Source organism: Adelges cooleyi, unplaced genomic scaffold (assembly GCF_023614345.1).
Source record: "Adelges cooleyi isolate 19-005CV unplaced genomic scaffold, UGA_ACOO_1.1 ACOO_flye_CR_arks_rails_tigmint_CR_PRNA_247, whole genome shotgun sequence".
In the NCBI taxonomy this organism is placed as follows: Eukaryota; Metazoa; Arthropoda; class Insecta; order Hemiptera; family Adelgidae; genus Adelges; species Adelges cooleyi.
The window spans coordinates 4,574,606-4,599,790 of NW_026095912.1; the positions used below are offsets into that span (position 1 = coordinate 4,574,606).

General features: G+C 28.3%; 4 protein-coding genes across 8 annotated transcripts; 2 read left to right on the forward strand and 2 right to left on the reverse strand.

The window, feature by feature from the left end:
• Positions 1–798: 798 nt before the first annotated feature.
• LOC126836993 (uncharacterized) lies at positions 799–3,141 on the reverse strand. The gene is made up of 2 exons (XM_050570719.1): positions 2,868–3,141; positions 799–1,382 (listed from the first exon to the last, which is right to left on the reverse strand). Exons 1-2 carry the CDS (start codon positions 3,139–3,141, stop codon positions 799–801), a joined length of 858 nt encoding a protein of 285 aa, XP_050426676.1.
• Positions 3,142–5,039: 1,898 nt separating this feature from the next.
• LOC126837153 (chromatin-remodeling complex ATPase chain Iswi-like) lies at positions 5,040–14,313 on the forward strand. Its single transcript, XM_050570983.1, is given in 21 exon segments — positions 5,040–5,217; positions 5,399–5,524; positions 7,296–7,468; positions 7,644–7,883; positions 7,978–8,119; positions 8,258–8,545; positions 8,622–8,690; positions 8,759–8,868; positions 8,942–9,075; positions 9,078–9,106; positions 9,287–9,427; positions 9,495–9,689; positions 9,753–10,034; positions 10,105–10,214; positions 10,915–11,038; positions 11,253–11,366; positions 11,453–11,578; positions 12,497–12,596; positions 12,683–12,837; positions 13,114–13,274; positions 13,385–14,313. Coding segments are annotated over 20 exon segments (3,039 nt in total). The 5' UTR covers positions 5,040–5,217; positions 5,399–5,428; the 3' UTR covers positions 13,635–14,313.
• A 227-nt stretch (positions 14,314–14,540) lies between these two features.
• LOC126836818 (kinesin-like protein costa) lies at positions 14,541–19,192 on the reverse strand. Of its 2 annotated transcripts, XM_050570466.1 has the most exons (10): positions 18,820–19,192; positions 17,268–17,482; positions 16,915–17,183; positions 16,673–16,835; positions 16,453–16,605; positions 16,009–16,146; positions 15,785–15,931; positions 15,372–15,606; positions 15,108–15,293; positions 14,541–14,561 (listed from the first exon to the last, which is right to left on the reverse strand). In XM_050570466.1, exons 1-9 carry the CDS (start codon positions 18,980–18,982, stop codon positions 15,142–15,144), a joined length of 1,635 nt encoding a protein of 544 aa, XP_050426423.1. In that variant the 5' UTR covers positions 18,983–19,192; the 3' UTR covers positions 14,541–14,561; positions 15,108–15,141. The 2 variants fall into 2 exon arrangements, with proteins under 2 accessions (XP_050426423.1, XP_050426424.1); XM_050570467.1 differs by lacking the exon at positions 14,541–14,561 and having other exon boundaries at positions 14,911–15,293; positions 18,820–18,988.
• Positions 19,193–19,372: 180 nt separating this feature from the next.
• LOC126836819 (endoplasmic reticulum-Golgi intermediate compartment protein 2) lies at positions 19,373–24,843 on the forward strand. 4 transcript variants are annotated; one of them, XM_050570470.1, is made up of 9 exons: positions 19,373–19,562; positions 20,410–20,533; positions 20,611–20,766; positions 21,401–21,620; positions 21,709–21,729; positions 22,318–22,571; positions 22,644–22,763; positions 24,367–24,504; positions 24,582–24,843. In XM_050570470.1, exons 2-9 carry the CDS (start codon positions 20,419–20,421, stop codon positions 24,668–24,670), a joined length of 1,113 nt encoding a protein of 370 aa, XP_050426427.1. In that variant the 5' UTR covers positions 19,373–19,562; positions 20,410–20,418; the 3' UTR covers positions 24,671–24,843. The 4 variants fall into 4 exon arrangements, with proteins under 4 accessions (XP_050426427.1, XP_050426425.1, XP_050426429.1 ...); XM_050570468.1 differs by having other exon boundaries at positions 19,373–19,621; positions 24,582–24,842; XM_050570469.1 differs by lacking the exon at positions 19,373–19,562 and adding an exon at positions 19,642–19,780.
• Positions 24,844–25,185: the final 342 nt, after the last annotated feature.

The window sequence follows — 25,185 nt, forward strand, 5'->3', positions numbered from 1 at the left end:
TCAAGCTAGATCATTTCTTTTTAGTTATTATTTGTAAAGCGTTCTCCGCAGGATCAACATACGGGTACACATAATGATCATTATAATTAGGGTACAATGTTGTGCAGTATATGCGTGTGGGGAAAACCCGTGTGTGACCTTTGTTGATTTTCAAAGACCGTGATTTCGCAACGGAATAAAGGATTACAAGCCAATTTCGCTTTGAAATATTCTATATGAAACAAGGGATAAAATATTAATATGCCAACATTAATGGATCGTTGTAATTTGTGTCCGAACGTTTATGCAATAAAAACAAGTAACAGCCGTATAATTAAAGAATAAAAAAATATGAATGCGTTTGTACGCGCTAAAAATGATCGAAATAATATGCAATAAAACGTTCCCTCGAAAACGGTATTTTTCCCATTAAAAAATGTTTTATTTAAATAAACAGAATAATTATATACATTTTTGTGCAAAATACAAAATATGGCCCTTATATTATCATTTATTGCCTATACTCAGGGGCGTATTTAGATTTTTTTTTGGGGGGGGGGGGCTGAGGCATTGAGTAAAAGAGCTGTGTAAAGAGTTATTTCTAAATTCTGATCCAGAAATAAACTTTAAAAATTTGGCCAAACTTACCCATTTCTCAACTTATTAAAAACAAGACTTCGAAATTAAATGTAAAATTGTAATATTATAATTCTGATATAATTATTATTAGTTACACAATCTCAAGTCTTACAAAATATTATATAATAAAATAGAAATTATAATTCTTATTAATACTAATTATAATAATAGTAAAACAAATTATATTAAATTCAAATTTCTCTCTTTACCACTGTTGGCAAATTTGTCTAATACCATATCATCATTTACATCAATGTCTCGGTGAATGGATAAAAGTGCTAGTCCTACTAGCCTGGACTCAGAAGTTGTATTTCTTAAATATACTGGAATTATAGCTAGTATTTTTAGTAATTCAAATATGTTAGGGTACATTAAACGATCACAGGCTCTTAGAGCTTCTATAGCAGTTGCAGGTCTTAAGTTTTCTTCAATATTTTTCCATTTAGCCTGCCAAATTTCATACTCTGCTTCTATAATGTCGTTTAGCCCAGGTAAATCACGTTTATAAAATTCGACAGCTTTTTTTAAATTAAAAAATGGTTTTTTAACTATGATACGAGGTAAGACAAATTGTAATGAAATTATAGTTTCATTATGAGGTAAAAATCTTTCATTTAATGCCATTATTAAATCGTCCAAATACGGTATAAAAATAGTTTTTTTGTAAAAATCTTCAATATTATTAAACGGGACATTGATTCTATTTTTTTGATTGCTGCATGTTCGAGGTATTTTTGGTTCAACATTTAACTTTATAGCAATACCTTGGGCGTCTTTATAAATATCGTTAAATTTTAAATCAACGTTTTCTCTTATGGTATTTAACACAGAAACCACCTGGGTAACTTGTTTAAGAGCGTTAAAAAGATCGATATTTTTACTTTGTAAATATTTAGATAAATTATAAGTATAACTTAATAATTTACTAGATACGCAAACAGATATTAAAAAATTAAAATTACGAATACAATGTAAAAGACTATTAGTCCTTATTGAAGAATCCGTTCCAGAACATTCATTCTGCAGTTGTTCTAATGCAGCAAGAATGGGTTCTAAAAATTCTTTAAAAAGCATAACTGCTTCATGGCGTAATACCCATCGAGTTTCACATAAAGATTTTAATTTAGTGGATTGTGAATTTGGTTTAATTTCTAGTATTTTATTTTTAAGGACTGTAGTTCGTTTTGCCGAACAGTTAAAAAACGAGCAACATTCACTTATTATACCAAAAGCATTTCGAATATCTAGAGATTTAGACGCATCTGATAAGCAAAGATTTAATGAATGTGCTACACAGTGTGTGTATAATGCTTTTGGGTACATATCTTTAATGATTGCCTGAACACCTCTAAAACGACCACGCATTGCTGCTGCCCCGTCATAACCTTGGCCTCGTATTTTGCTTAAATCAAACCCATTTTTTTTTAAAGTTTCTTTAATCGTGTTGGCCAATCCTTCACCAGATAAATCATGAACGGGAACAAATGTGAGAAAATCTTCTCGAATTGAAAAAATTTCCTCGTCAACATAACGAATACATAAGGAAAATTGTTCAACTTGAGATATGTCAGTGGTTTCAACTGCTAGTATTGTATAAAAATTTGTTTTTGATACTTTTTCAAGTATTTTTAATTGAATTAATTCCCCAAACACATTAATTATTTCATTTTGTATAAGTGAGCTTGTATACATAGATTTACCACCACTAGTTTCTAAATGTTCTTTTAATACGTTATCACCATTTTTTGCGCGATATCGAAGCAAACAACGGAAATTACCATCGTTATTTTTTGGTTTTTCTAAAGAGATTCGACCAAAATCCTCATGTCCCCTTAACGCTATTTGCTGTCTGCCACATAATCTTACTGTTTGAATAATTGGTTTAAGTTTTTCGCGATTTTTTAAAATTTCATCCTTTCGTTTATTATTTAATTGTACCAATATATTATCTAAAATAGCCTTTATGTTATCAGCGGTAAGCAACGAATTTTTATGATATTTATTTTTTTCGTGATTTCTGAACTCTTCCAATGCATCTTTCAATTTCGTCAAGGGTTTTAAAACAAGTTTGCCTAACTGCTCATGAGAACCCTTACCAGCCTGACTTGAATTAAAAAACAATACACAGTATTTACAAAAAGAACCTTCTCTTAATTTTGAATAAGCCAACCATTTAAAAGTGTCAAGCCATTTAATTTGAAATTTACGTTTATATTTTCCAGTAGTATCATATGGAAAATCAAACTTACAATCAGGGGTCCATACGTTTTGTAAAATAGAAACCTTTTCTTCGTCACTTAAATTTTGTTTAAACTCAACATAAGCTCCTATATCAAACTTAGAATCTAAAATATGTTTAATTACCGGAGAACTAACTTCTACACTTGAAGCGGCTTGTTTTGTTTCAGATGCCACAGTGTCTTCATCTTGTAAAACATTTGATAAAGATGGAACAGTTCGTTCCAGATCGGTTGACTGTTTAGATTTTTTAAAAAAAGTTAACAATGACTGAGTTCGTTTCATTATATTATTTTAATAAAATTAATTTTACACAGCAGAAACACAGAACACAGAACACTGTACACACGTCTACACACGTTATTAGTAAAATATACTATGAATTCGATAATATTTCTTGGCAAGCCAAACCCCCCAATTCTTAACATACCATACAAAAAACAAATAAAAACATTTCGTTTTTGCTTTATTTTTATATAACATAAATATTATTCTATTATTTCTATAACATCTGCGATTAGTTCGATTTGTTATTGATATAAGTGGGTATATATGTATACAGGCTATAGCAATCTTTTTTTTTTATCGTTGACATTTTTCCCCAATATAAAATATACTACTGATGTTTAATTGTTTGTATTTTTTTATAATAGCTCTACAATAGTAGTGTACACTGCATGTATCGCGAAATAAACCGAAATAATATGACGATGATCACTCCTATCCCTACGCTTTGCCACAAGACTGAAGACAATTGGCGCCCGTAAATCAGCCGCCCAAAATATAATAATAACAACATCAGTCGTTGTGTTATAAAAATAAAATCATAAATAGCAATTTATTATTTTTAAAACGACTATACTGAACTTCTACAATATTTATATCCCATAGATAAAGGGTATAAGCTCATGCCGCTTAGGCAGACTTAAAAAAAATTTCCTGGAATTTCGGGGGGGGGGGGCTGAAGCCCCCTCAGCCCCCTCCCCATAAATACGCCCCTGCCTATACTGTTAATCTACAAAATAATTGTAATTTTTTATAACTTTTTCGATACATTAACATAAACAAAAGTAAAAAAAAATTAAAACACACAGTTAAAACTGAATATTTTCCAATTTCAGTATAAAAAAAAATATTGCATTTCCCCAGTTGATTATTTGATTTCTAAATAAAAATGTCAATTAAAAAAAAAAAAATTGAACTGAATCGAAAATAAATAATACATTTTCATCAATCAATTCACCGTTTTATTAAGGGAAACTTTATCAAAAATGATAACGCATATTATAGTACTGTAGAGTTTAAAAAAATATATTATTTTATTGTTAATTTTCTAAGTAGATTATCGATCGACATTTTTTTACAAACACTTAAGGGGATTGCATGGGGACTGTTTTTAAGGAGTTTTGTACAGGCAATTATTAAGAAAAAAGTGGTTTTAATAATAATGTTATTGTAATTTTCCGACTGATTTGTACAAGCTTCGAGATATTATTTTTAATTTATATAATTTTTGAGTAAAAGTCATTTTGGCTTATTTTAGACCAAAAAGCTAGACGAAATTTCGGCGATGGTCCAATTTCAATTTTTTAAAGAGATCCGAGTTCTTTGGCCACTGTACTATGATATGTAGGAAGTCGATTTTCATTTAAAAATGTCAGTTTCTTGAATAAAGTACAAACCAAAAAATATATCAATTTTATAGAATTTTTATGGCTGTTATATTTATTCTCATACCTATATCTTGTAGCACAATTTTTTTAATATTATATCGCCTCCAACGTTGTAAATCACACATACAGAACAAAAAAATTCAATATTTTCTAATTTAGTTTTTTGTTAAAAATAAAATAAACTTCATAGATCATACATTTTAGAAAGAATAATTATTCAAACGTACATAACGTGCTAAATAAATCTAGCGCAGAACTTTTTTCATTATAACGGTCCAGTCTAAATTATATTAATAAAAATTAAATTAAAATAATCAAATAAAAGAAAACGTGCAATAATACTATTATAATCATTGCGTTTACGGTATTACCGTGTTATACAATATTACCGTGCTTCGAGTTGTTCTGTTTTGTACAGAAAAGCTTTGCTGTGATAATAATATAATATCATTTTCACATAAACATATTTTACCAAAAATCCAAAATATGACAGCTGTCGTTCATAACCTGTTACCTGTTAACGGGGAGCGTCGTATGTGCTTGTTTATGTGTTTGTTAAAAACTAAAAAACTAATATTGTCGCAGTAAAGAAGTGACTAATAACAATATTTTGGAGTGTGCTCGGTTTTAAAATATAATCCGGTACTCGTATTTAAAAATACTTGACCAACTTAATACCGGCGAATAGGTAGGTAAGTAATTTGTCTAATGCCTTATTGTAATTGTCATCATCATGTAGCTTAACAGGCCATGAAGGTCCAACGCTGCCATCATGAGATAGTTTCTTTTTGTAAACCTTTTAATTAATACCTTTTGTAATTTACTATGGTTGTTGAATAATGAAAATTGTATTTACGTTATAATTTTAGCCGTCTAGCTCGACTGTCATCGGTTTAACGATGGACACTGAAACGATGACAGAAAATGACAAAAAAATCCACAGTTATACTAAAAAAGGTGTTGACAATTTTAATGCACTGGAAAAAGATGATTCGGTCAGTATATATTTTGCAAAATGTATATTTTCTTTGAAAAATCAACATTTATATATTTATTTAAAATTATTGCCCGATGATAGAACTCGATAGCTTCTGTAAACAAATAATTTGCGATACAAATATTATGCATTATAAATGATAATGTTTGGAGCTGGTGACTTACGATTGCAAATGTGTTTCTGTTTTGACAATATGGTGATGTACATCTGTCTTCGATCTAAACATTTCTATTGGCAGGGCTAAAAGTTAATACGACTGCCTTTTAAAACCTATTCTATGATTGCAGTGTTTTTTATCATTGTCGCACATCTTATTATTTATACCCGTTAAGTGTGTTTAATTTTTTTCATAATTATATAACTATACGTTGTTTAAAGCCGCATTCTAGATAATGTGTGCTCATAAGCGACAGGCGTTTTAAAACTAGCCTCTGGTTCAGCTAAGTGTTCTTAAGTTAGTAACTGCTTATAGATCAGTATCAGGTTATCGGGTTAGCCTGTTGTTTTATTAGTTATTTTCTGCTTTTCGTTAATTTAGAGTTACCCTTTTAAAGGACGTATTGTAATTCTGGTCGTGCTTAATTATGTTATACTTGGTTTGAATACTAATACAAACATTTGTGTATTATTCTTACAACTTAACTTGTTTTTATTTATATTTTATTATTTCATAGGAAACTTTTTCATAAATAAATGTATAAATATTTGTATTTTAAATAAAAATAACTGCTTAAAACATTTAAGTTAAAATTATTCTTTATTGTGATTTTTTTCAGTACTTATTTATGTATATATTTTATATATAATATTTATTTATTCTATATCCAATATTTTCATATTACCTATACTTGTTTTAAATTGCAAGTCATTGTTTTTAATATTTTTTTCTTTCTCAAATTTAATTTTAAATCAATTTGAATGCGTCAAATCTGAAGAAAAAACCTAAAAAAATCTTATCCTAGTCTTGAAAATTAATAAAAAGAAAAACGTTCGTTATTTATTTTTTATTTAGTATAAGCATTGAAAGTGAGTTTAGGATTTATGTGTCACAAAAAACATTTTTCAATATAGTCAGATTGGTTGAGCTTCGGTGAAATGGCTCTTAAAATTGACTATAGCCATTAGCTCTCAAGACTTTGCAGGGCCTTAAAATATACTCTATTGGTGTTTATTAGTGGTTATGTCAGGTTAGTTAATGAATTTATCGTTTCTTCCTAATAAATGGATAATTCAATTCTCTTAATTTTCTTTTAAATTCGAGTTTTAAAATTCCATCTCTTTATTTCTGTTTTCTCCCAATCCCTTTCGTATACTATTAAGAAATCAAATTACTTTTTGAATAGGGCAATCATTAAGAAGAAGCAAACAGATAACGAAAAACCATCTTTACTCTTTATTAAATAACTCAAACCTATTCATGTGTTTCTTGAATTTTATATATATATATATATATATATATATATATATATATATTTAATATCTGTTATATTGTTTATTGAGTACTGCCTGTACTGTAATAAATCATAATAATATCTAACGAATAAAACTCTAATGATATATTAGGTTTTAATATAAACTATTTTAGCGGACATTTATAGAATAAAAAATGTTGTATAATGATGATGTTTATATTATCTAAACAAGTATAACTTTAGTTTTTTTTTTTAATATTGTCATGCGATAATAGCATTTGATAAATATATTGGCACTTAAATATTATAATTTTAGTAAAAATTGAGAATTGTAATTATTGTTATTGTGACTTTTAGGTAACTGACCGTGGTAAAAGATTTGACTATCTTCTCAAACAAACTGAAATATTTGCCCATTTTATGACGTCTAAAAAAAAAGAAGGAACACCTGGTGCCAGTAGGTCAGTTAGCGTAATAAAAAGTACAAAAGATTTACTGAAAAATTTAGCAGAAACTGCAGACGTCAAAGAGTAATTATATTTATTATTTTAGAATTTGTACAAGTAATACCGAATTCAAAAACGAATGCAGGATAATTTTAGTTTTAAACGATAACTGCTCAGTATTCTCTAAAAAAAAAATGTTTTCCTTTAAATTTTACACCTGTAATAATAAAATATTCTTTCCTATTTTTTTACATTTTAGTCATCGTCATCAGCAAACTGAACGAGAAGAAGATGAAGAATTATTAAACGAGGCACTGGTTTCCGACAAATACATAACACAATTTGATAAGACTCCGTTCTACATAAAAAATGGAAAACTCCGTGATTACCAAGTCCGTGGTTTAAATTGGATGATATCTCTGTTTGAAAACGGCATCAACGGTATTTTGGCCGACGAAATGGGTCTCGGCAAGACTCTGCAAACTATATCGCTCTTGGGGTTTGATCTTTTTACGTTACCTAATACTATTACAATAATATTGTGTCGTCATTGTCTACGATTGTGTTTCAATGGATAATTATTCTCTATTTAGCTACTTAAAGCACTTTAGAAACATATCGGGTCCGCACATTGTCATTGTACCCAAATCGACTCTGGCCAGTTGGGTAAACGAATTCACAAAATGGTGTCCTACATTACGTACAATATGTTTGATCGGAGATCAAGACGTCAGGGTGAGTGATAGTACTGTCGGTATCAATTGATAACATTGGCAATCCTGTGTATTGTAATCTGTTATAATTAAAAACTATATTCATTTGGATTTTATGAGTAGAATGTTTGTTTGTTATATTGGAATTGTATCATTGTAGAACGCATTCCTACGTGATGTGTTCAAACCTGGCGGTTGGGATATATGTGTCACTACTTACGAAATGGTAATCAGCGAAAAAGGAATATTGCGCAGAGTCCATTGGCGGTATATGGTTATAGACGAAGCGCATCGAATCAAAAACGAAAAATGCAAGCTTTCAGAAATCATAAGAGTATTTAAAACTACTAATCGACTACTGCTGACGGGCACACCTTTGCAAAATAATTTACACGAGCTCTGGGCACTTTTGAACTTTTTGCTACCAGACGTATTCAATTCATCGGACGTATGCAATTTTTTTAACAGTGTTTTGAGCATATTATTATTTTTTATTTTATCCAAGTGTTTTGTTCATTTTCAAGGATTTCAATTCATGGTTTAACACAAATAACTGCTTTGAAGACAATACATTGATCAAGCGACTTCATGCGGTATGTTAATTTTGTGTCCTGTTGTATGTGTTTAATGCAAAATAATGTAATCATTAAATTTTTTCAAGGTTTTACAACCGTTTCTTTTGAGAAGATTAAAATCAGAAGTAGAAAGAAGTCTGAAGCCTAAAAAAGAAGTTCTAGTTTATGTCGGCCTCAGCAAATTGCAACGGGAATGGTATGTTATTGCAACGATAATAAATAATTTAAGCAATAATCGATTTAAGTAATCAATAATGACTCTTAATTAGGTACACCAAAATTTTAATGAAAGATATCGATGTAATCAATGGAGCTGGTCATGTTGAAAAGATGAGGTTACAAAACATTCTCATGCATCTGAGGAAATGTAGCAATCATCCTTATTTGTTTGAAGGCGCTGAACCGGTCCCCCTTATACTACTGACGAACATATCGTAAGTACTACATTTTTAATTTATGATGATTTAAAGATTGACTCAAATAATAATAGTGCCCGCTAATGACGCAAGCGCTTAATTGTAAAATAGCTTGCACAGTCCGGCATTGAATCTAAATTACGGCCAATTAATTATATTTTACTTATTTTGTATATAATATTATTTCTTTAATTTCAGATTTACAATTGTGGCAAAATGGTTGTGTTTGATAAACTGCTGAAAGTCTTAAAAGAACAAGGTTCTCGAATTCTAGTGTTTAGTCAAATGACACGTATGATGGACATATTGGAAGATTACATGTATTTGAGAGGATACAATGTATGTTATTTAAAAAAGAAAAAATAATAATCTTAATATATAAAATTTAATGTTTATTAAAATTAAGTACTGCCGCTTGGATGGAGTCACGCCTTATGAAGATCGTCAACGGCAGATCAACGAGTTTAACAGACCGAATAGCGACAAATTTGTGTTCATACTTGCTACACGGGCCGGTGGTCTTGGCATTAACTTAACTTCTGCCGACATTGTTATTTTGTATGATTCAGATTGGAATCCCCAAATAGATTTACAAGCCATGGTGAGAATTGTTTGTAAACCTATAAACTATAATATTTAATCATATTTTTCTCTCCTACAAAAGGACCGAGCTCATAGAATTGGACAAAAAAAACAAGTTCGAGTTTTCCGACTGATTACCGAGAATACGGTCGAAGAGAAAATAATCGAAAGAGCCGAAATCAAACTTAGATTAGACAAGTTGGTTATACAGCAAGGACGTTTAGTCGATAAGCAGGAAAATGCCTTGAAAAAAAACGAAATGCTCAGCATGATCCGACATGGAGCAAATCATGTTTTTCAATTGAAGGACTCTGACATTACTGACGAAGACATTGAAATTATTTTACGTAAAGGAGAAGAAAAAGTACAATTGTTCATTTGGTTGATTTATTCGTTTGAAATGTTTAACGTTATTTATTATTTTTTTTTTGTAGACTAAAGAATTAAAACAGAAGTTAGGATCCTTGGGAGAATCATCTTTAAGAAATTTCACTTTAGATGGTCCGAATGAGTCGTTGTACAAGTTTGAGGGTGAAGATTATAGGTAGAACGTTTTCTATTAATTATGTTATTTACTTTAGACAGCATTTGAAATATTATGCAATGAAACTTTTAAAATATTTTGGTTATCATAACATTTAAGGAATTAGTTTCAAATAGAGATGGTTCCTGCATAATTTAAGGGCCATTTTTAAGTCTCGCATATCCGTACTGAATAATTTAAAAAAATAATTTATTGATTTTAATTAAATAATTAATATTTCAAATGCATTTTTATTTACTTTACATAAAATAATCGATTAGCCAAATTGACATTGGTCGCCAGCCGTTTTAAGCAAATTAGTTTAGCGCTTCAGATATAAAATAATAACTAAAAAAAATTTGTATATAGTTAACTATACAATTTCTAATTCCTTCGCTTTGAGCCAACTTGTTTGTTTAGGTTATTGACAAGTTATTAATCTACTGTTCAGTTAACATGGATAAATCATTAAGCCTATTAAGGATCTATCTTTTGTAATTATGCCGTTAATGCCGGGTTGCATAAACGTTTAGTGTACTATTAGATGTTTCTTCTTCTAGAAGGTTCCTTAAACATAGTTTAGTGGCCCGTGATTAGTCCATTAAATTTTAATGAATCATTTAATTCATTAATTCATTATGCAACCCAGCATTTGTCTGGCAATAGCCCACAACTGGAAATGTAAACAATTATTTTTGAAATTATATGATTTTTTTTTTAGGGAAAAACACAAACTGGCCATTGCAGAAAATTGGATAGAACCTGCTAAACGCGAACGTAAATCAACTTACGCATTAAATTCGAATTTTCGTAAAACACCCAAAGCGTCTCATCCAAAAACAAAGGTAAATGTTTATTATTTGCACATTAAGTTTGGTTTTTCTTTAAATTTTATATCGGCTTTCAAACAAATGGGTTTATCACATATTCTAATAATACATGTGTTATATTTTGTTCAAAAACAAAAAAATAATACCGTTTCAATCAATTCTCAATTAAAATTAGAATATTTTTTATACATATACATATTAACTGTATACTTTTATTGTAATTCAATAGATACCACGTCCTCCAAAAAAACCATCGGTACAAGATTATCAATTTTTTCCGATTAGATTGTTTCAGCTGCTCGATCAAGAAATTTGTTACTATCGACAAACCATTGGCTACAAAGTCAGTGTTTATTTTCCGTTAATTAATTTAAATTTAAATAATTCATCGTCTGCATAATAATTAATTTTACTATTGATGTTGTATAGGTACCGCTAGAACCTGAGTTGGGGTCAGATGCAGTCAAAATGCAAAAGAAGGAACAAAAAAAGATTAAAAAAGCAAAGCCGCTTACTCAAGAGGATCATACGGAAAAGAAAATTTTACTGACCAAAGTAAATTAATTAATTTGAGTATTAGGTGCTTAGATTCCTTTTAGCCTAGTAAGTCGTTTCAAAAGGTGATCGAACCAACGCACGATAAAGGATTCGGAACAGCTACGGAAACATATTCAGACCCAGTGGAAAACATTTTACAAATAACTTTGGAAACTTAACTCTCATTAGGGACACAGTCACACTGTAGTAATCCGTACTAGAAACAAAACGAGAGGTTCGGCAAACGTAAACAACTTACATAAGATGTTGAACATACGAACAACTATATAAATGTAATATTTATATTATATGCTATTTACATAATTAGGGGTTTGTATGCGCAGATTTTGATGTTTACATTAAGTAGGTATAAAGAAAACAGGTACAGTTGATAAACGGTTAAGTAACATTACTAATAATGCTGATTCCTCTTTGCTTTTTATTACTAACATTCGGTTACTGGGTTGTATTTTATAGTTAAATACTTGTAATGTACTATATACTATTACCTCATTTATGCCTGTAGTAATGGCGCGAAGGTTCTTTCCTAAGTCATTAAAAAAAAAACAATTTTTTACAGACAAAAAAAATTACCAATTACTTATTAGAATTAATGCTTTTATTAGAATTAAATCTAACCATTACAACATGCGATTTTAGGTTGTAACCATAATAGGCTCCTGGGAACTTGGCTTCTTCTAATAACTGGTTTTACTGTATTATATTCAAACTATTGTTTATAATGTAAAATTTCAACTTGTATACTAATATACTAAACTGATTAATTTTATGTTGTTTATCGATATGTTGCTACTAACCACAATACTTATTAACACTTTTTTTACTAGCATTCAGCTGTTGCACAAAACAATAACATTTTATGTGTATTATAAATCAAGTGTTGGAAATTCAGTGACATTTTGTTTGTGATTATAGGGTTTTACAAAGTGGACTAAACGTGATTTTAATAACTTTATTAAAGCCAACGAAAAGTACGGAAGAAACGATATCAATAATATTGCAAAAGAAGTTGAAGGTAAATATTATAATTTTTTGATAAGTTCTTTTAAGTGTAAACAGTAGTAAATTTTATTTACATTTTTTTTCCTATAATTATTACAGGCAAAACTATTGAGGAAGTGAAAGAATACAGTGCGGTGTTTTGGAAACGGTGTAACGAACTGCTAGATTATGAAAAAATCGTAAATAAAATTGAAAAAGGAGAGTCGAAATTAGCAAAATATCGAAAAAACGTCAAGGAAAATTTGGATGAAATAGTAACCAACAAAGATATATTAGAACCGATAAGAATCAAAAAGATTTAAGAGAGCATTTTTCAAAACCGAGTTTATCGGTATATGTATTAAGTGTACTCATTTTCCAAAGTGTTTAAACCGACTTATCGAAGAAAAACGAATGAAAATATTTTGTTATCCTGTAAAATTGTAATGAAAATACCCCTTTTATCCTTTTGGATTCTTATCACTTCACTGCAATCTTAAAAACTAAATTGGATTTACTAAAATTGTTTTTTATTTTGTGATTGGTAACAGGTAGGAAGGTACAAGGCTCCGTTTCACCAGTTGAGAATACCGTACAGAGGAAACGCAAGTAAACATTACACCGAAGACGAAGATAGATTTCTAGTATGCATGCTTCATAAACTCGGTATCGACAAAGAAAACCTGTACGATGAACTGAAAGCCACTATAAGGTATACCCGATATCGTACAAATTCATTGTTTGAATGTATTCAACGATTCAATGTATTTTTGCGGTGTAACTAAATTGTCTCAACAAGCAAATGTGTTAATCCTAATTTAGATGCTCAACGAAATTCAGATTCGATTGGTTTATCAAAAGCCGAAACTCGAGTGAACTTGAAGCACGGTGTAACAAATTGATTGCGTTGATCCAAAAAGACAATGAACTAATAGAAAACGAAAAAGAACTGCAAAAACATCGCAAGCAAAAATTAAAACACGACAACAAATCTCATGCACAAGTAAAACCCCAAAAGGATGAGTTGATAAAAAAAAAAGCAAAAAGGGGTCGTCCTAAATCAAAAAAGTAATTTTTCCCTCTTGATTTCAACATAAATATTATATTACTTATTATTAACCTTATAAGAGTGTACTTGAATTATTGTTTATATTTATTATTGAGTTAACTTTTTTATATTTTAATGTTAAAGTGACATTTGTGTGTTTCTTTCTATTCAGATTTAAAACAGGTTAAGCTTCTATAAATAAGTATTTTGTTCTTAAGGAGAAAAGAAAAGCGCTAAATTTTGTCCAAATAATGACTAAAACGCAAAGTAACTTTCTGAATTGTCTACCGAACCGATTTAAGACATTTTTTTTTTGTTATTAAGTTTAACGTCTTCTTGCCGGGGGCTTAAAAGCTGCATTTAAATTTTGTTTTCAAAAATTTAATTTAGGCGTATATATTTTTCCTTTTTTCTTTATAAATTAAAATAATTTTCCAACAGTTAAATAAAAAATTGGCCTTTTAGCCTTCTTAGAGAAACAGCAAGCTTCACATAAAAAAAAAAACGGTCCAATAGATACACCAGAAAGAGATTTCTACAAGTCATTTTTTATTACCATTTTGGTATAACTCAGAAAAAAAACCCTTTTTAACAAAAAACCTTAATATATTTTTTCATCTTAAAAATTTGCCGGTATATTTTATGGCCACGAGACCAATTTTTGTTAAATATTGCCTACTCTCTTCCAATTAAGCGCTTTTCGTTCGACTTAACTCTACTTCTTTGTTTTACAATTTTCTATTTAATGAAGTTTGATCGATTTTATTTATCGCTTTGACAAGCATTGTTTGTTTAATGTTTGAACTATCAATAAAAATTCTTATCCAGTTTTTATTTTCATTGTAAAGTTTATTACCACATACTTCAGTTACAGTGTTGACATCGACTTATAACTTTTGTCGTTTGCTTCCAGATAAAGATACATAAAATAAAATATAATTTGTTTTCCAAGTATTAAGGCCAAAATTAAGTCTCAATTTATCTAAACAACTTTTTAACACTAAAAACTATATTAATGAAAGTTAAAATTATTTTAATTAAAATTATAGCTAATAAATGTTTGATTATAAAAATGTTAAAAAAAAACTGAATAATGCATTTATTAAACTAATTTTTTTTTAATCGTAAAATACAAATGGCTATATACTCGTATTTATATTTATTTTATTATTTTGAATGTTTAACATACACACATTTTTTTTTTTTGAATATAATAAACTATGTTCGGTTGGTGAAAAATTCAAACAATCAAATTATATTGAATAATTATTTTATCGTACAACAAAACTATTATGACATAAAAAAGAAAACATAAGAAATTTGTTTTTATTTATACAATTATCCAACAGCAGGGTCATAATCACTATAATAGATATAGTTAAAAATAAAAGATAGAAAAATGTATTAGAAAATTAAGCTAATAATCTCGGTTATTATGATTTAACAATTTGACGATAACTGTACTAATAAAATAAGTATTCGATAAGTCACGTACAGTTATATTGGACAAATCCTAATTTTAACTAGAACATTATTTGGATTTATTTTTTTGAATTTTTAGTTTATTTTTGTGGTACGTCACTTTAGTTGAGGACATCGTCTCTGATTCGGATCGAGACATCTCGAGTTGGTCCAAACTGTGATGATGAGGTTCTGCCAAAACTAACGCGTCTTTTGGTTTCGCTATAGTAAAAATTAAATATTTATCAATAAGTCGTTTACAACTTGATATAAGTTTTATTAATAAAAAATCATACTTACCAGACTGCTGCGTTTTTTCCATTTCACCAATTTTTTTCTTCAATCCAACAATCTCTTGCCTCATTTTAAATACAGTTATGGCATTGTTTTCTTCTTGCAAAAGTTGGAATAACATATTTATTTTGTCTTGATAGTGTTTCTTTAACGCTATAAATTTTTTCTCCACCGACAAATGGAACTCTTGATAGCTATTATTCAACGAGACAATTGTACGTCTCTGCTTGTCATTAATTTCCTAAAAAAAAAAAAATACATTGATAAAAAGATAATGCGCATCGAATAGTTTTACAGATTTGAATTTATTCTAGAAAACTATTAAATGTTGCATCAAGTTATTTTAAGTTATTAATTTTGGTAGGAATAATTAAAAAAGACAAGTCTAATTTAACAAAATTATAAAATCAATTACACACATCAAGTTTAGAGATGATTTCGTCGTTTTCTCGTCCGGATTCTTTAAGATCTACGACTTTGTTAAAATAGTGTAACAGCAATTTCTTAATTTCTGTCGTGTTCAGGTTATTTAGACATTTTAGAAAAACGGCAGCTTCGACAGACTCCTATAAATAAATAAAATACGATAATAAAGCAACCAATAAAATTCCAAAGAACATAAAAAATAATGTTTTTCAACTACCGTCGGAATATGTTTCATCCAGTCGTCATCGTTGTTACTAGGTTGGTTGTTTTTCAATTCAATTAAATAATCTACAGTGTCAATGGTTTCATCGTTTTCTAAATATTTCCTTACTTCTTCTTTGTTTAAACTATTTTCCTATAAAAAAATAATTGACAAATCGTTAAATTTTAAAGTTTATAGTTTTGTAAGGCAACTTCTTGATAAAAATGGCAGCAGCGTTTGCTCCTTTGGGAAGAACTTTCGCTATTTTTATCAACGGAATGTGCCTTATGGATTTTTTTGTATATATTTATTAAAATGACTAATGATATCACATAAAGAATTTGTAGAACATTTTTTTTATTAGAGAGCGACACTAATTTAGTTCAAGTCGGAAAAGAGTTAGTTTCATTTTTTTAGCAGTTTTGCTTTTTACACCTAAAATACAAAACGAAGGATTACTTTTTGGTATTTTGGATTGAACATTCCTTTGGGCCGACAGCTCAAAACTTCATTTCTCATGTGTTGTAGTTCTAGGAAACTTTTCTTTAAATTATTATGTTCCATTATATTGGAAGACGTGTGGACTCGACTTTTTTCGATACTGGATAACACCTGAAATTTAGAAGTATATTTATAAAAATGCCACAGTTTTTTTTTTTTTTAACAACACACGACGTACCCCAAAATTGGATAGGTACGATTTCAACTGACTAATTCGCTTTTCGCTCTCCATAAGCACGGCGATCATTTCGTTTTTGATTTTCAATTGGCTGCTTAATTGTTCGTAGAAAATTTTCAAACGATCCTTGGACGTTTGCAAAGCGACTTTATCCTTCATCAATCTATAAACACAATTACAGTAATATAATATACACATTAAGAACTAACACTGAATTCTAGAAAACGATTGTTAGTACTTACTTTTCTTGGCTGTCTCCGGCAATTTTAATGATATCGTCCATTTTCTTAATTTTTGTTTCGTACCTCAAGAGTCGATCGCTCAAACGATCTGCATAATCTACGTGTTTACTTGAATTTACAGTACTGGCCTTGATTGCTTTGGTGGATTTGTTCAGTTGACTTAATATTTTGTTATACTTTTTACTAATTCTTTGGTATTCTTTTTGGACCTTATCTTTTGCACAACTTCTGATTTCCGTGTAATTTGCGGTTTGACTGATTAAATTTTCCTAACATAAATCGTACGCACCAAATTAATATTAAAAATATATTTATTAGAAGTCTAAGCACAATATAAACATATTTCAAATTACCTTTATAGCTATGATTTCCTCTAAATGTTTGATATTTTTTCTTAGTCCCTCTTCGTTTAACGACATTATATGAATTTCTTTTCTCTTTAAATTAGCTTCATTCAAAAGAGTTTTCAGTTCATTCCGTAGTTCTGTTAAGGTGTTCAAACTAGCATTAGAATCACAATTGGTTTTACGAACCAGCGAATCGTGTTGACATGGATTCAGAACGGCACCTGAAAAAAATGTTTTGTTTAGTTTTTTTGTAATCTACAAAAAATAATATTTTTAAATTATCATTTTTTTTTTTTTTAATTTTATAATAAAGCGAACAAACTCAAAAGAATAATTTACAAATCAGTGAAAAAATTCTACAGAAAAGGAAACAGTACATTTTTTAATTGTTTTAATAGTTACTAGAAGAAAATTTTTAATAATTATTATTAATAAGAATGTATTTAAATAAAACACAAATATTAAATAACATTTTTAATTCAACATTTTATTATTATAAAAACAATTATCCAAATGATAATTTAAAACATATTTGTATTTTGGACAAAATGTCAACTCTAAGAAACTGATTTAAATAAAAGTAAACAAAATATTTAAAATATCAGGTTGTTTAAAGCTATTAAATAAATGTGTTTAAATCAAATATTATTATTATAAATTATAGGTTTCAAAATAATTAAAATAAATTTATTATTTGAAACAATAAACAAAAATGTATTTCAAACACAACTTATATATTATATGATTTATTATTATTTACCTATTATTGATTATTTAAATTAAGAAATTATTTAATTATTTAGGTATTTCTAAGATGAAATGTTCTATTAAATATCTCATTATTTTCAAATAATTATTATTCTATGTTGAAAAGACTATAGAAAATAATTGAAAAATATGTAATGTGTTCTCTTATGTTGTATGCTCAAAAATCATATATTTAAAGACAAATAACTTCATAAAGATTAATTTGTTTAAACATACAATTCGTTTTTGCATGTTTTGGAAAAAATTCATACTTCTGTTGAGTATTGGTTTTAAATCTATGTGTAATTAATGTCTAATACTAATTATTTATATTAAGATTAATTATAAATTTTAATTTTACAATTTATTTTACAGCTAGAATATAATTAAAAGCTACGTGTTACCAGTAAAGTCTGAAGAAAAAAACACTTTTTAGTAAATAAAAAAGCACACATTTTGAACAAAATTTTAAATGATTTAATAAATAGATTTATTTGAAAACTATAATATAAATATGTTATTTATTATTAGTATTTTTTTAAATATGGTTAACAACACTGTCTCTTAGTTTACATAGGGGGATTTAGGGTCCTTTAGACTAGGTCATAAACACTAAAATAAAATAACAACGATAAAAGAATCCTTGAATGGTATTGTTTACTTTCATTCTTGATTCACATATATTATAATTTTTTTATTTTAGCTGACTACCCTCGGAGTTAAGGGTTAATTATATTTTGTGGTTGTAAACGAATACTACGGATTTAATAAGTAACTTGTGGTAAAATAATACATGATTTTATGAACTTACATTTCATCAAGTTGTTGCCGAGTTCGGCTGGTGATTGAGCGACACTCGTTCTGATCACGTAGTCGAACCTGTAATTTACGTACTTGTTGTAAGTTTTCAACAGACCAAACAGTTTCTGATCGAACTTGATTTCGTTCAATACCGAATCCATGTTTACACCCATTCTCTTTTTGTGTTTCTAAGTCGACAAAAATGTATGCACTTTTCGTTCGTCCGAGACGACGTTATCGCTGTGTGCCGTGTTATCAGCTCGAGTAATTTTTGTTGTTGTTATTGTTGTGATCACGTGTTGTGTCTGTATTTATTTCATTATTTAAAAATAAATAATTTATGTTTTTTTTTAATTAATCAAACACTAGCACGGAAACATGTCGGGCGTTGAGTAGTTGTTAATTTCCTTAGAAAAGCAGAAATATTGAAGTATAGAAACATAATATTTTATTGTCATTGTTTCGTTAAAATCTACAAAACTACTTCGACCGCGGTTGTGGTATACGCGGTTTATGGTGATAACAGAATGTAAATTTCTTATCAGTTTTCAAATTCGAAATTTATCAACGCGGCGTTCATTTCGGACAAGGCAATTAAAATTTTTTTTTTTTAACTTATTATTTTGCAAGCAATAATTCTACAATCGTTTGTTCGCGACAATAAATCAATAGAATAATACTATTTTCCTTGTTATTTTTGCCGTTTCATTTCAGTCATGGTCTGAGAGTTCCTTCGTTAAGCGACGCCATCAGGTACAATACTGTTATCGTGAACGTAAACAGTATTATTAGCCAACTAGAATTATTGTATTGTAAGTATAGATTAACACGTCGTTCAAAATCGTTGAAATTTTTATCAAATAGTTCGCTTACTCGGTCGTGCAAACTGACCTGAACTGTAGCTCGGTTGATCAAAGTTATTTCAATCAACAGTTGCTTAAATTTAGAGATTAATAATTTGTAATATCGAGGTAAATTCATTTTTTTAATTTTGTTAATATAATAAATTACATTAAAACACATTAACAACAGCGTTGAATTTTTAATTTTTATGAAAATCTAAAAAATCTATAAAAATAAGCTATAAGTAGCTTGTTTTATACTCTAAAATATTTAAGTGCAAAATTTCATGTTGAATAATATTATTTTTATACTATTTAATGAAATTTGTCATATTTCTAAAAGAAGCCCTAAGTCAATATAGGATCAGTTTCAGTCGAGGGACGCTAGTAAAAAAAAACATATTTATTTTAGGAGACCAAAAATATATCGAATAACGTGTTTGCTAAAAATTTATTTTTGTTTTGTACATTTTGTATTATTTTTAATTTTTTAAATTATTTGATTTTTATTTCAAAATAACTATAATCATGCCTAATATCACATTTTGACTTGTTACCTCACTTTTAATTATATTGGTAGTGACTTTGACTAACCGCTTATGTTATTCGTTGAGCATACAATAATTAATTGAAATAACAATAATTATTACAACCATAAGGTTCACAGCAAACGTATTTAAGAATATGTTTAAAATAAATGTATTGGTATGGTGTAGGTATAAGTATTTAAAACAATTCATTTTGTTTTTGTTTTTTAGAATATTGAAATGCTCAGATATAGAGGAAAGAAAATCACCTTGAATAATATCGTAAAAGAATTAGATACGTTTCCTAAAGTTCAAGATGAAATATACGAGCAATCTTCTTACGCTAATTTAATATGTAAGTATGTCTGTGATCTTTCTTTGCCAATTAACCATTATATGTTTAATTGTGTTTTTTTCATTTTTACTTTTCAGTGACGGTATTAGTTGCTATCTTTGGTCTATGGTTAGTTATATCAGAAATACGATATGCTCTTCAAGATCGATATACATACAAGTTTGTACCAGATATAGACTACAATTCTAAGTTACCTATAAATATAGATATAACAGTCAATTCTCCGTGTGACAGTGAGTTAAAAAAATAAACATTTTAATTAAATTACTACTAAAACAGTCAAATTATTGTAGTCGTAAAACCTGATGAATTGTTTGAGATAGGTTTTTTCGGTGGCTTTTATAAATAGTTTCCAATGGACAAATTTTAAATACAAATCCAAATGCTTTTGCAAAACATGAAAAATGTGTATTTGGCAGCTTTACAAAAATTATTATTTTTAAGTAATAAAATAATTTTCTATTTGTGTCCTAATTATGATATTTTTACCGGTATCTATTGTTATATTAGTCGTGATCAAGATAAAAGTTAAAATCTCTTGTACCACGATAATTTTATAATTGAGTTCGGCAGTTTTAGAATATAATATTTATTAAAATTCCTAGGTATTATTCGAAACAAAGGTAGTTATTGCGAATTAAGGGAAGTTTTAATTTTAAATAAAAATAAAATAAATGTGATAATAAAAAAGTTAACACTTTATTATTTCATTGTTGACTAATTGTAAGATAAGATAAACATCAGAAATAGATAATTTTTTTATATTTCAAGACTGCCAATAATAATATTTTTTAACACATATAGTTATTTATATAAATTAATATGCTATTATTGTTTTATTTAAATCTATATTTGAAATATTATTAGGCATCGGGGCAGACATTGTCGACACAACTGGACAAAACATGATGTTGTTTGGAGAAATTGAAGCTGACGATACTTGGTGGACAATGTCAGAAGAACAGCAAAAAAATTTCGATGCAATGCGTTTAACCAACACGTATTTGAGGGAGGAATACCACTCGCTAAATGATATAATATGGAAAAAAAAAGATTACATTGCGCCGATATTCGATGCACAAAAAAAGTAGGCGGGATGATGTACATTTTACATTTTAGACTGTTTGTGGTGGTTGTAAACATGTCTTCTCACCCTTATAATATTATTTTTCTAGCTTTGATGAGGAGCGGAGAAGGTATTGATTTTTTATTAATGGGATTTTATTTATTTATTACGTTAATATTTTAATTAGCAAACTGATTAATTTATATATTAAGTCTTGAGGTCTAAAAATTACACCGTTGGTAGATTTATAGTGTGTACCTTTAATAATATATTGATATATTTATGTCTTTACTTTGGCGCACAATCGACAGCGTTACCAAAAATCCTAAAGAAAATTTACTTGTCGGCGGACGTACGTGGAACGAGACATAAAATTGTCTCCCGCGGTTGCGGATTTGTACGCAAGCTGTTATCTCAAGCTCCATTTCCACCTCCAAAGCTCCAATTCCAATTCTAGCTTCAACTAAAACTTTGTTTAGCATGTTTAGCCTTGGCCTACCGGCTCAAAAAAAGCACAAAGAACGACACAAAATGGCATCACGAAAATAGCGCGTCTACTTTAAACGTATATAATAATGAGTCGTCGTTATTTGAATAAGTTTATTTATTTTAATAAGTAACACCCTCATTTAGATGCTATTGTGTAACTTTTAAAAATGTCTCTTACATTCAAATAACTATATTTTTTAATTTTGTTTTTTTGTGTTTAATGTTATAGATCACGAAATCGCAACATCGAGCCAGATGCGTGTCGTTTACATGGATCGTTGATTCTCAATAAAGTGACTGGGAACTTTCATATTACTAGTGGAAAATCTTTGTTAGTACCAGGCGGCCATGTGCACCTCACGGGTCCGTTGTTTGGTCCAATGCCGGGTAATTTTTCTCATCGCATCAATCAACTATCGTTTGGTCCTAAAAGCATCGGCATAATAAATCCACTGGAAGGAGAAATTCAAATAACCCATGACGGTAGTACAAACTTTTTTTTGAACTATACAATTGTATGTAATTATTTTTAATTTGATTAAAACACAATTTTAGAATCAGTTGCCTATCATTATTTCATCGATGTGGTAGCCACGGACATCAAAGGACGGTCGAAAGATATAAAAACCTTTCAGTATTCTGCAAAAGATTTAAAACGAATTTATGGCAAAGATGGTTAGTGTTTTACTAAAAATAAATTTAACCAAACTAGTGTAAAAACATATTTCTTTAAACGTTGTATGCCTATTACAATGGCAGCCTGAGCAAGTTTGCATATGACATTTTTGTTTTCAAAAAGTAATTTTCTTCCCAACGCAAACATTTAGACAATTTGATGTATGTCAATAATTATTGTTTTCTGACGCAATTGACAAAAAATTAATCAGATAAAAAAAAATCAATACAAATATCGGTAACTAAAATTAAGTGACTTACATTTGTAAAACATTACTTTATAACAAGACATAAAGTTATCCAAGTCTTTTTTTTATTAAATAAGAGCTGTTAATAAATAATTTATTTAAATTATTATTGAAACGGATAACTTACATAATGTTGTTGAGGGAAACGGAAAGCGCAATATTTTATATAAATAAAGACTGAAACGTGAAGTCCCTACCTGAAGTGTCTACCGAACCGATTTCAAATAACATTTTTTTGTTATAAAGTCACAAGTTCTCTATGAGGGCTAAAAGCCCAATTTTTTATTTTTGTTTTCAAAATTGTATTATAAGCATTTATAATTTTACTTTTTTATAGTTTTTTCTAATAAATCTAACTAATTTTCTAACAGCTAAATCAAAAATCTGCCTTTAGCCCCCATAGAGAAAATAGTAAGCTTCACATTAAAAAAAAAAAAAAGTTAAATTCCATCCACAGATACGGCAGTTAACTTAAGTCATTTTTTACCAAACTTTCGCATTACCCAAAGAATAATAACTTAAAGAATTTTTAACTAGAAAAACTTAATATTTTTTCACTTAAAAATTAGTCGGCATATTTAAAATGTCTACTAGTTCAATTTTTGTCATATATTGCCTATCATTTAATATGTTATTATTAAGGAAAATCTGTACTCCAAAATTCTACTTTTTTTTCTAGATACAGTTTTTTTTATAGGATTGCTATAATGGTCATAATTTTATAATCGTATAATGTTATAAACGTCTTAAAATTGTAAAAAAAAAAGTATTTTTTTGTATTTTAAAAGTTTTTAAACTCTGATTTCTTAATAATATTACATAAAACGAAAACTATTTTATAGTATTTACAGTAAATTTTATTACTCAAAGAATAAAAAAATGTAAAAAAAAAATGTGTTGTATGTTCATTGTCTATGACTATAAATATTATCGATATCCATTTATAATAAGTCCAATTAATATCTAATATAAATATTTAATTTAACATCCGTTATTTGTATAGTAATTTAAAAACAAGAAAAATGTACAAACAACTCTCCTGTAAAATTTTTTAATTGTGATCTATAATAATTGTTGGTCTAGTTAGTCATGTTAACTACAAGCGACAGCAACCAATTATAAGTTGTCACAATATGATATATAGCACTAGTAATCACTTACTTTATAAAAACCTGAAATCTTTTTTAAAATACACTTAAGACAATCAAATCAAAATCATTTAGCGTATTGGATAATAAACTATAATAAAAATATCGAATCTATTTTGAGTGCGATAAGGAAAACTCATATATATTTATTTTTTAATATACATATGTACAAAGTCAACTACTTAATTTTTGTTTGTTTTATTTTAGATGATCGCGGCATGTCTGGAATATTTTTCAAGTATGACATAAACGCACTGAAATTTGTTATCGTGCAAGACCAAGTTACCTTTTTTCATTTTATCATAGAAATTGCTGCATCCTTCGGTGGTGTTTTCCTCTTATTCAGTAAGTATTCAGTTACAATTTTAATAAATACAAATTCCATAACGACTATGATAATATCAATTTGTTTTTTCCCCCAGATTTACTCAAGATCGTATTAGATAACATCATTAAAAAATGGAAAACGAGTGATGGATCGGCTCACAGCAAACCAAACATTAAACAATAAATAACTTTGTTTATAAAAACGATATTGTACATTAATGAATTTCACATTTTTGTTAATTGAATTATTTAAATTTTCGTTTTAGTCAATTTTTTTTTTTTTTTGTTATTAAATTTGCAACTTTTATTGAATATTTTATGTTTAAAGACTACCTACCTATAATGTTTACTATTAATGTATCTCATTTTAATATAATATAAAAACAATTCCTCAACGCAATTTTTTTTTTATCATAAAATATTTATTATTGGCTGGAGAATATTGATTAATATTAAAATAAGTTATGTAAGAAAATCAGGGAGAATTACAGAAGCCTTGGCAAGGTCAATTTAGTGAGAACGAACATCTTTAAGGAACTCAAATGAACAATTATTCACGGGAAGTGAATTTCTTTAAAATACATAGTACCAGAATCACGAGGGATAGTAAAATTTAAAGTCAGGTCAGTATTAGAGAGAATAAAAATAAAGAAAATACAACAATTAAGCATGGCTGAGACCTCCAAATTAAAAAGGTCT

What these genes read in the sequence shown, in the direction of transcription:
- LOC126836818 (XM_050570466.1), bottom strand. Translation starts at nt 18,982, where the DNA reads ATGGGTGTAAACATGGATTCGGTATTGAACGAAATCAAGTTCGATCAG. An exon ending in TCAATCCAAAATACCAAAAA is followed by an intron (nt 16,147 to 16,452) that starts GTAATCCTTCGT and finishes ATTTTTTTATAG; the next exon opens with GAAAATAGTTTAAACAAAGA. An exon ending in GGATGAAACATATTCCGACG is followed by an intron (nt 15,932 to 16,008) that starts GTAGTTGAAAAA and finishes ATTTATTTATAG; the next exon opens with GAGTCTGTCGAAGCTGCCGT.
- LOC126836819 (XM_050570470.1), top strand. Translation starts at nt 20,419, where the DNA reads ATGCTCAGATATAGAGGAAAGAAAATCACCTTGAATAATATCGTAAAA. An exon ending in AGTCAATTCTCCGTGTGACA is followed by an intron (nt 20,767 to 21,400) that starts GTGAGTTAAAAA and finishes AAATATTATTAG; the next exon opens with GCATCGGGGCAGACATTGTC. An exon ending in AATTCAAATAACCCATGACG is followed by an intron (nt 22,572 to 22,643) that starts GTAGTACAAACT and finishes ACACAATTTTAG; the next exon opens with AATCAGTTGCCTATCATTAT.
- LOC126836993 (XM_050570719.1), bottom strand. Translation starts at nt 3,141, where the DNA reads ATGAAACGAACTCAGTCATTGTTAACTTTTTTTAAAAAATCTAAACAG. An exon ending in AAACGTATGGACCCCTGATT is followed by an intron (nt 1,383 to 2,867) that starts GTAAGTTTGATT and finishes AAGACGCCCAAG; the next exon opens with GTATTGCTATAAAGTTAAAT.